General features: G+C 40.5%; 1 protein-coding gene across 2 annotated transcripts; it reads left to right on the top strand.

The window, feature by feature from the left end:
* Positions 1-223: 223 nt before the first annotated feature.
* Positions 224-9492, top strand: cstf1 (cleavage stimulation factor, 3' pre-RNA, subunit 1). 2 transcript variants are annotated; one of them, XM_030421025.1, is made up of 6 exons: positions 224-338; positions 3697-3916; positions 4004-4281; positions 4376-4573; positions 4886-5276; positions 8869-9492. In XM_030421025.1, the coding sequence occupies exons 2-6, from the start codon at positions 3748-3750 to the stop codon at positions 9126-9128; spliced, it is 1296 nt and encodes a 431-aa protein (XP_030276885.1). In that variant the 5' UTR covers positions 224-338; positions 3697-3747; the 3' UTR covers positions 9129-9492. The 2 variants fall into 2 exon arrangements, with proteins under 2 accessions (XP_030276885.1, XP_030276884.1); XM_030421024.1 differs by lacking the exon at positions 224-338 and adding an exon at positions 3217-3322.

Below are 9492 nucleotides of genomic sequence, written 5' to 3'. Positions count from 1 at the left end.
TTAAATGTGAGTAAGTGTTGAACTTAAATGGAAAACATACCCACTCTCAGCAATTCTGATGTAAGTAATTTTTTTAACAGTATGTCATTGTTTGGGAGAGACCATGCAATCATCAGCTGACATCTGCTGAAAGAAAACAAATAGTTTTTATATCATTTCATTGCTTCAGACTCGAGCTGGTCTCCAAGGCAACTGCAGGCTGGCCCACTGAGAGCATGCTTTGTGTTGACATGGTAACAAGACACCACCAACCACGCATGTTTTCTACTATCCTCATACAGCTCGCAGTCCTGCTGGGTGGAGGTATAGTTTCAGGCATGCTTGCATGTTTTCACAGAGTGAGTCAGATTCAGCATCTTTAAATCATAGATTGTCTATAGTCTATTTTCTACAGATGTCGTCTTCAGTCAGCATGCACTTAATGTTGTTGATAAATCATATTGTGGTTTACCCAGGTTACTAGGATACAATATTGAGTCAAGTTTTACAGCTGATAGTCAGCAGGGACCATATACTAATAAAAAGTGTTGTTCTACTCATTCTGGTCTTCTTGCTGAACTCTCTGCAATGGTATGTTGCAGTTTCATAGACATTTATTTGACTTATATTCGTGTATGTATTTTTAGCCATAGAGTGGACTTATCAGACACAAAAAGAGTCATACCACTTATATTTGTTTTTATATAAATGATATCATAAATGTTTAGACACAGATAGTTCCCTGTTCTTTACTTAGTTTGTGAGGACTGTAATATTGTCTGCCACTGACAGTCTCTTTCAAGTCACAGTCCTAGATTGAAGATTTCAAGGCAAACGTCCAGTTAGCTTCACTAGTGTTGATCTGTTCCTTGTTGTACATGAAATGATAATTAACAGAGGTAGAATGTGAATGAGCCTATCTCTTGAATGGACTAATCTTCTGTATGACACTACATTTCTGTCTTTTTGGCCAGCATTTGAACTGATGAGCCAATGTGCAGGGGGTGGCAACTGGGAGACTGTGTGTGGGTGGCTGTTAAGTCGCTGGGGGCCTATATCCACTTACATCTTTACTTATGCCCTTTCAGCAGCTTTTGGAAAATCAGTCTCACACCCTACTTTTGTCTTCATCACCAACTAAAACCAGGCACCAAACACAGTGTGCGCACCTGTCATTGTCAAACACCTGTCATTGTCAAACCGTAATCCATAATTATCGCTTCTGTCTGTCAGTTTACTAGTACACAGTCTCACCTGCTTTGTTCTTCATTTAGCTCAGCAACATGATTAAATAAGCGTACAAACTGCAGTTTTTTTTTTATAGCAGATATAACAGATCAAATCCTGGGCAGAAGCTTACAGCTTTTCTTTATTTATATCATTGAGATGCTGCACACTTGTGCACCCCCTGCTGGGTCATGATGAGTGTAGGCCTACAGTAAAATACTGTAAGGTTTAAAAACATGTGTAAAGGTGGTAGAATTGAGGTCAGTAAAATCCATGGCATTAAAAGCTGCATTGACTTTTGCAGTTTTTTATATTATCCATCAATCTGTTTGTTTGTTTGTTTTTATTATCAAATCTAGAAAATGTTAGAAAGAAGAGAGAAATTCTCATTACAATTGCTCAATACGTGGGTGACATTTTCATATGGCTTTTATAGCCTGAGCAACACTGCAAAAGCAAACTATATTAATAAAGAAAATTCAAACAAAGAGTTCACAGCAAATCCTCACAATTAACCCATAAACAGCAATGTTTGGCATTCTGCCAACATAAAAGACTCATTTGCTCACATACCTTGACCCCACATAGCATGACTTATAGCATTCTTACCTTTAGCACTTAAATCATAGCACTAATGCACTTAAGGTATTCCTGATGACTAGCTACTATGCTCACATGAGGGCTTGAATTTTGTTTCTATTTTACTCCTTTTTACTCTATCGACGGTGATATGTTGTGGTGTCTTTTTCTTATGACAAATGTACTTATTGTAAGTCACTTTGGACAAAAGCAAAAGCAATGTCAATGTAAAAATATACATCAGATATCCAAATTCTTGTTAATTTTCAATCAATCAACAAATTATTTCAGCACTGATCATTGGGCAAAGTTGTTTGTAAAGAAGCAAAGTTAAAGACAGTTTTTAACTGCACTAAAAGCATGTTTACATTTCATGTAAATGCAACTTCAGGTCCTTTTTTAATAGTTTAATGATAAAAGACATTTTTTAAACCATGGAAAACTTAATCTGCTATTTCCAAGTTTGAGAAATGTAGTCATTGCGTGCAGCTGCAGTTTTCTCCCAATATTACAGATTAGCTTGTTACACACATTACCAGTGTCTCTTTCCCAGGACTGTTGCATCAGTGTGTCATTATTATGATTATTTTGATTATGAAAATTATATTTACCTTGAAGGCAGCCACAGCCTGTACAGTTTTCATGCTTTCAGCAATGTATGGAAATAAAAAATAATGTTTAAAGTCCTTGTGTCTGTTGGCAATAAGTGATATGGATGAGCTCAGAAGTCTCACGATTTTGGGAATGAAGCTGCTGTCTGGTGGTACAGCAGCAGATACTTTGTCTTTTGCCAGGTGGCAGCAGGGTGAACAGACTGTGTTTGGTGTTGGTGTTGTCTTTTAGTATCCTCCTTGCAGACATCTCACTTCACCAATGTCACAGATACTCTGTAATTGGGTATCAGTGATGTTCTGTGTCATATTAACCACCCACTGATAACAAAATCGGTCACGACGATCAGGCCTTCCTGTCCTGGGTCCTGACTGATGTTGTTATCACGAGAGTAGCAGCATCTCTGGACATGTGGCAGTCCATGCACTCTAACAGTCCTGTAGGGCTGCTGTAGCTTCATCTGTCCACAGTTTTTTACTGATAGTTTGACCCTCTTTATCAATGGAGAATATGTAGGCAGTAGAAGTAGAGAAACATGATATGACAGGCAGAAGGAAGGACGTGGGAGGGTTTTATAGCTGACACCAACAGACAACAACAAACAAAACAAAACACAATTAAAAAGGTATAGGCCTGCTTAAATTAGGAGTAAATTCTACATTTCGAATAGTCGAATAGTTTTTGTCAATTTCTGTTTTTTCAGAGCTAAGTTTTCAATAGAGGTCAAACACACTTGGCGGACACTGCCGGAGTTAACTGCCTCCAGAAGATGGCAGTAATGCAACACCAATGATACAAGTTGCCATGAAAACCTTAGGGAAGAAGAACCTTTGATGGCTGTGACGTATAACGTCAGTACGTACAACGTGACGCTCGTACGTAACGCACATTTGGGTCTTGCTTCGCCGTTGCAAGTTGGAAGAGGGTCAGATATTTTCAATGTTTTTCAGTTTCTAGCGAAAAAAATATATTCAGCTCATGTCTTTAAACATTACATAATGCCGCTGTTACATAGTACAGATGTGTAGTCCGTTTGTGGTTTTATCCGTAGCCAACCTACTGTTGTTCTTGCCCCGTTTCAACTGCAGCAACAAAGCTAACGTCATTAGCAACACTGCTACTGCTAGGCATAAGCTCCATTCAGTCGTTGTGGCATACAGTCCAATTTATCACTTGTTTGAAACGTATGGGAGATGTGGTTATAAAACTAGCTGTTACTTGCATACTTATTACTTCGCGAGATAACAATGTTGTTTGTGAAACGGAAATAAACACCAGTTATTGTGTCCTTTTCCTCAGCCAGATAAGTTGCCACTGGTAAGAGCCCGCTGCTGGTCAACCTGACCCATCATGTATCGTCCTAAACCAACTCTGAAGGACCGACAGCACCTGTACAAGCTCATCATCAGCCAGCTGCTCTACGATGGATACACCAACATCGCTAACAGTCTTGTTAATGAAGTCAAACCGCAGAGTGTCGTGTCTCCCTCTGAGCAGCTGATGCAGCTGGCTAAGATCGGTAGGATACATATTCTTTATGTCTGCATGTTTAAGTAGTGTGTGAGTGTTTATGAGACCCTAGTTGTGAAATTTATTTTTTTTTCAGGGATGGAGAACGATGACAGTGCAGTTCAGTATGCCATTGGGCGCTCAGATACAGTAGCCCCTGGTGTGGGTATTGATCTGGAATTTGATGCAGATGTCCAGACCATGTCTCCAGAGGCATCAGAGTATGAGACCTGCTATGTGACATCCCATAAGGGTCCATGCCGCTTCGCTTCATACAGTCGTGATGGCCAGCTGATAGCCACTGGCTCTGCTGATGCTTCCATCAAGATCCTGGACACTGAACGCATGCTGGCCAAGAGCGCCATGCCTATTGAGGTGAGGCAGATTTGAGATCAGTGTAAACTTCAGGTTTTCCATCCATTCCAGTTGACTTATGTTAACTGTTTGTTGGTGTTTTTTTCTATGTCAGGTGATGATGAATGAGACAGCACAGCAAAACATGGAGAATCACCCTGTGATTCGAACACTGTATGACCATGTAGACGAGGTCACCTGCCTCGCCTTCCACCCGACTGAACAGATTCTAGCTTCTGGCTCAAGAGATTACACCCTCAAACTCTTTGACTATTCAAAGCCCTCTGCTAAAAGGGCATTCAAATATATACAGGTAGGTTTGGGCTAAGAACATTTATTCTGTTGAAAGTGGAGATGCTGAGCTATGTAGAAATTGCCTAAGCTAATGTAAACTGGGCTGAGACGGTGGTGTGTGTGTGTGTGTGTGTGTTCGTATGCATATGTGTATATATAGATATATGTGTGTGTGTATATATAAGCACATATATCTTTTTAGATCACTACTTGCTAAGCTTAATTGTCATTTTCCTATTTACTTCATAAGCAGTCCTCAATACCTTCCATAGTTATTATCAGAAATTGGATGTGCACTGACATATTCCTCTCTTCTTCTGTTTCCCTACAGGAAGCAGAAATGCTGCGATCAATCTCCTTCCACCCTTCAGGTGACTTCCTCCTAGTGGGAACGCAGCACCCCACCCTCCGCCTTTATGATGTCAACACCTTCCAGTGCTTTGTGTCGTGCAATCCACTGGACCAGCACACAGACACCATCAGTGGCGTCAGCTACAACCCCTCCGCCAACAGCTACGTCACCTGCAGCAAGGACGGCAGCATCAAGCTGTGGGATGGCGTCTCCAACCGCTGCGTGACGACTTTTGAGAAGGCCCATGACGGAGCTGAGGTCTGCTCCGCCATCTTCTCCAAGAACTCCAAGTATATTCTGTCCAGTGGCAAAGACTCCGTGGTCAAATTGTGGGAGATCTCGACAGGCCGAACGCTGGTCAAGTACACAGGTAAGGAGGATGTGTTTAATAGAAGCACAGTGCAGGTTCATATAGCGGATAAAGAGAAGTGACATATGTGAGAATGAACTTGAACAGACTATGCTGTATATTTTACATGCAAGGGAAAATAGGGATGCATTGCTCAAGGTGAGGCAATAACTTCCAGCACATCCCCCCATCCCTATGCCCCCCAAAAAAACACTGTACTTGTCTGTATTGCATGGTAGATGAAGATTAAATTGTAAAATTGCGAATTGTAAATGACAAGGATAAATGTTACTTTGAGGTTATAAGCACTTGTGTCTTGTGTGTGCAGATAGCAGTATTAGCTGTGCATTATTCAGTTATTGCACTTGTAGCATAAAAACCCAAGGGTAAGAAAATTTCAAAATGCACAAAACCTATAATACACCAAACTGAATACAGACATACTGTACAGAGCAGCTAGGTGTTAACATTTTAAAATTAGCAAAAGGTTTCAGTTTTGGTAGAAGGTGCCACTGCTGGTGACCAGTGAATGGAGGGAAGGGATGTATATAATATAGTTTTCCAAAACATTAAAATGCACTTCTGAATAATTAACTACTGGAATATAATTGCAAATGTATTAGTTTGTTCATCACTTGAACTGGATAAGACAAAGCTCATATTGCTTTTATTTGCCTTTTTACCTTAATCTACAACAGTTTTATAACAGACATCAATTTATTAGTTTGATTTTTATTTTTTCTAAATAATCTGAATCGGCAGAGTTGTAACTAGTAACTTCAGTCATCAAACAAAGTGTCTTTCATCACATTTTCATTATCATTGAAAAACTAGTAAAATCATAATAATCTGGCATTTCTCCCATTCTCTGCCAAACAAACATGTTTTATTACATCTGGAGAACAAGCTTTGTAGGCCGGAGCATCTCCACAGCACTACTAAATTACATAATAACACATTTATCTTTATAAATTAATTGCAGATTTGGATATTGCACTATATAGCCATAATGTGATTTAAATTCATTTGCGATTAATTTGTGCAGTCCAAGTCTGTATCTAATGATACACTCTAAAAATCAATTGACATTAAGTGGCGACTGTGAACTGTTCATGAGGCGTTTTATCAATAGCAATGATAGCATTCATTATTCATTAAATTAGCTAACATCAATGTTTACATTAGCTTGTGTCGGCGACACTTGGTGAGCTGGTGCTAACAGCTGGATGCCCTCGGTTTGGATGTTGAATCATTGTTGATGTGCTCTTGTGGTACACCAGTTCTACTTTGCAGTAGACATGTTGCACTTTGTTATCTTCTTTTTTAAGTGTGAAATGACCTCAAACTTTGGACATTCTCTGTCTTTTACAGACAGTTTCTTGGCTCTCCGCCATCACTGCCAACTCTGCCAACTTTGAACGTAGTGGTGTGTGTCTGCAATAACAGTCTGTGTGGAAAAATTATCCCTGAGCTAAGCAGGCCACATAACGAGGCAGAGATTTTGCTTTGACCATTTATTGCAATCGAATTATTCAAGTTACTTGAGTAATCGTTTCAGCTCTAATATATTCGCAAGGCCCTGACAGCAAGCAGTGTGTGACTGAGGGGATAGATGGACTGGTACTGCAGAACAATTCTGGTAACATTAGGTCTCACAGGTTAAGGCAGGAACACACCGGCCCAACAGTTGGATGTCTGAAGTTTTTGGGGAGGTTCGGGTGAGGTCGGGAACAAATCTGTTCAGTATGTTCAGCTGCGTTGGAAGCTTTCTGAGCTGCGCGGACCTTGTCTGATCCGATTCAACATGCGAAGTCTGAGAAGGTTGGCTGTCAGCTATCTGAGCCATTGGATTCTCTGATTGGCGGTGTGCTAGCTAATCAGCGCGGTGTGTGGGAGGGGCCGAATACTGTGTGCGCATTGGTTTTCTACGCACTCTGTTTCGTCATTTCTTGTTTTCATGTTTTGAAGTACTGGCATGAGACTAGCTGTTATTATGTCCGTTCAGGACGAATTATTCTGTGTTCTCGCCTAAAGGAATGTTTTTTCTCTTTCTCACGTAAGTGGACAGCAGAGTTTAGACCTGAGGAGACCTGTGTTGTGCCATTTGTTTATGGAGAGGTTGTTTTGTCTCCCCAATGTATAAATCTGTGCAGTCCTGGCTGCATTGAACAGAATAAACTACATTACTCTGTGTATGCCTGGGTGTTTTGTCTTGAGTATCGTCAAGTTTCTGCCTCAGTGTGTTGATAGGTTTGAAGTGAACCGGGATATGATGTTTATTAAAGATCCTTGTGAGTCTCTCTGATGTTCCTATGACATACGGAATGACGATGTTGTTGCGTTTCCTCTTCTCATTCTCTCTGTCTGCTCTGGATCTTTTGAAGGTTTTGGCGAAGGTCCAGTTTTGGTAGCCACAGTGCTGTACTGTTTTCATTGAAACAGCTTTGCCTAATACTGTATGTCTCTCTGCCCATTTCGCTGTCAGATTGTTAGCAAAAAAAGAGCTTTAAATGTTGTATTGTATCTGTCATTCCTGCTATTAGGCTACTAATTGTGGGCCCTAAAAAAGGTAACAAAATGAAGGTGGGGTCAATGTTTCAGGAACATGCACATGTCATTTTGGTAAATCCCAAGCACTTTAATGCATTCCTTTTCTCAGTAGAAAATGCAGTTCCGTAACAAGTTACTTTTTTAATGGCAGTATATTTTGTAACATGATGAATTACTTTTAAAAGTACTGTTAGCCAACATTGAAAACTGCAGAGGTCTATCGCCATCGATCATTTGTCTGGACTCAGCTAAAAGTGCTAGTGGAAAAATTGCACAGGTGGTGGAGCAGTTGGCTTCAGGGTACAAAGACTGAGACACAGAACTATTCCTAAGTTCTCTATCCTATTTACATTTTCTGAATTCTGTACTTTACAGTTTTGAGATAACGTTTCATTATGTTTTGCACCTATTTCTTCTGAATCAATATAACATAAAGATGAATATTTATTTCCAGAATATCTAAATGTTGATTTCACTAACAACTAACAGCTATAGATGAAGATAAATTAAAGAAATGTTCTTCTGCTCAGTGATCGGTGTTGGCTGATGCTGCTTCCAGTAATCGCCCCCCAAAAAACAATAAATAACATTTAATAACTGTGATGTCCATAGAGGCAGGCCTAAAAAAATTGCGTAAGCACAATCTGCAGTTCGATCAATAGCCATAGAACCAGCAAAAAACAGAGAGAATTTTGCAAGTAAATAAGCAGGGAGCTGTGGATGTTCTGTTAAAGCTGGAGATAGCATTTTCAAATGTAATGTTCACATATGCTTAATTAGCTTGCAAGCTACTGCTGACCACATTTGCTGGGGACAGTTGTCATTTCAGCCAACAAAATCAATGGTCCTCCACGGGAAATGAGGAGCCCTTTTTTATGTATCACTGTCAAGGAGCCCTACTAAAACTACTAAAAATTTTGATTGTAAATCTGCCACCATTATCATTCTAAATGGCTTAAAAACCACAAGAAATGGCTTTTTTATGAGAAAGGAAAGGTTGACATGCATCAGCTTTTTAGTGCAGTGAACCCTCCTAGTGACATGTTCCTTCTGTGTGTTGCAGGGGCGGGGTTGAGCGGCCGTCAGATGCATCGTACGCAGGGTGTGTTCAACCACACAGAGGACTACGTGCTGCTGCCCGACGAGCGCACAATCAGCCTTTGCTGCTGGGACTCGCGCACAGCCGAGAGGAAAAACCTGCTGTCTCTGGGACACAACAACATCGTCCGATGCATTGTCCACTCGCCCACCAATCCCGGCTTCATGACCTGCAGCGACGACTTCAGAGCCCGCTTCTGGTACCGCCGCACCACCACAGACTGAGACACGGCCAATCCCCATGTTTGTACTCGGCCTCTTCTTCAACACCACCTCATCCGCTCTCAGAGAACCAGACTGAATGCTGACCCCTTTCTCCTGATCTGTGGTGTACTTCATTTTGATTTCATTTGAAGCTGTGCAGTGGAGTTTTAGAAAGTGCTGTACCATCTTAAAAGTGAAGAATGAGGGATCTATTTCCATTTTTGATAACACTTTGAACTTCATTAACTGCTCTGAAACTTCAGTTGTAACTCAGTTTGTCAGTTTTGTGTTGCAGGTGACAGCAGAGGTGATTAGTCTTTTCCACTTTTATATTTTGTTGATGTCCTTTGTTGTAATTCAGATTTTTATTAAACAATTTTCAGTA

This window comes from Sparus aurata, chromosome 6 (assembly GCF_900880675.1).
Source record: "Sparus aurata chromosome 6, fSpaAur1.1, whole genome shotgun sequence".
Classification (NCBI taxonomy): Eukaryota; Metazoa; Chordata; class Actinopteri; order Spariformes; family Sparidae; genus Sparus; species Sparus aurata.
This window is presented reverse-complemented; position numbering and strand designations above follow the sequence as displayed.

Excerpts from the sequence above, each read along its gene's own strand:
- cstf1 (XM_030421025.1), top strand. The coding sequence starts at position 3,748 with ATGTATCGTCCTAAACCAACTCTGAAGGACCGACAGCACCTGTACAAG. Across the intron at positions 4,282-4,375 it reads AGAGCGCCATGCCTATTGAG|GTGATGATGAATGAGACAGC; the intron begins GTGAGGCAGATT and ends TTTCTATGTCAG. Across the intron at positions 5,277-8,868 it reads AACGCTGGTCAAGTACACAG|GGGCGGGGTTGAGCGGCCGT; the intron begins GTAAGGAGGATG and ends TGTGTGTTGCAG.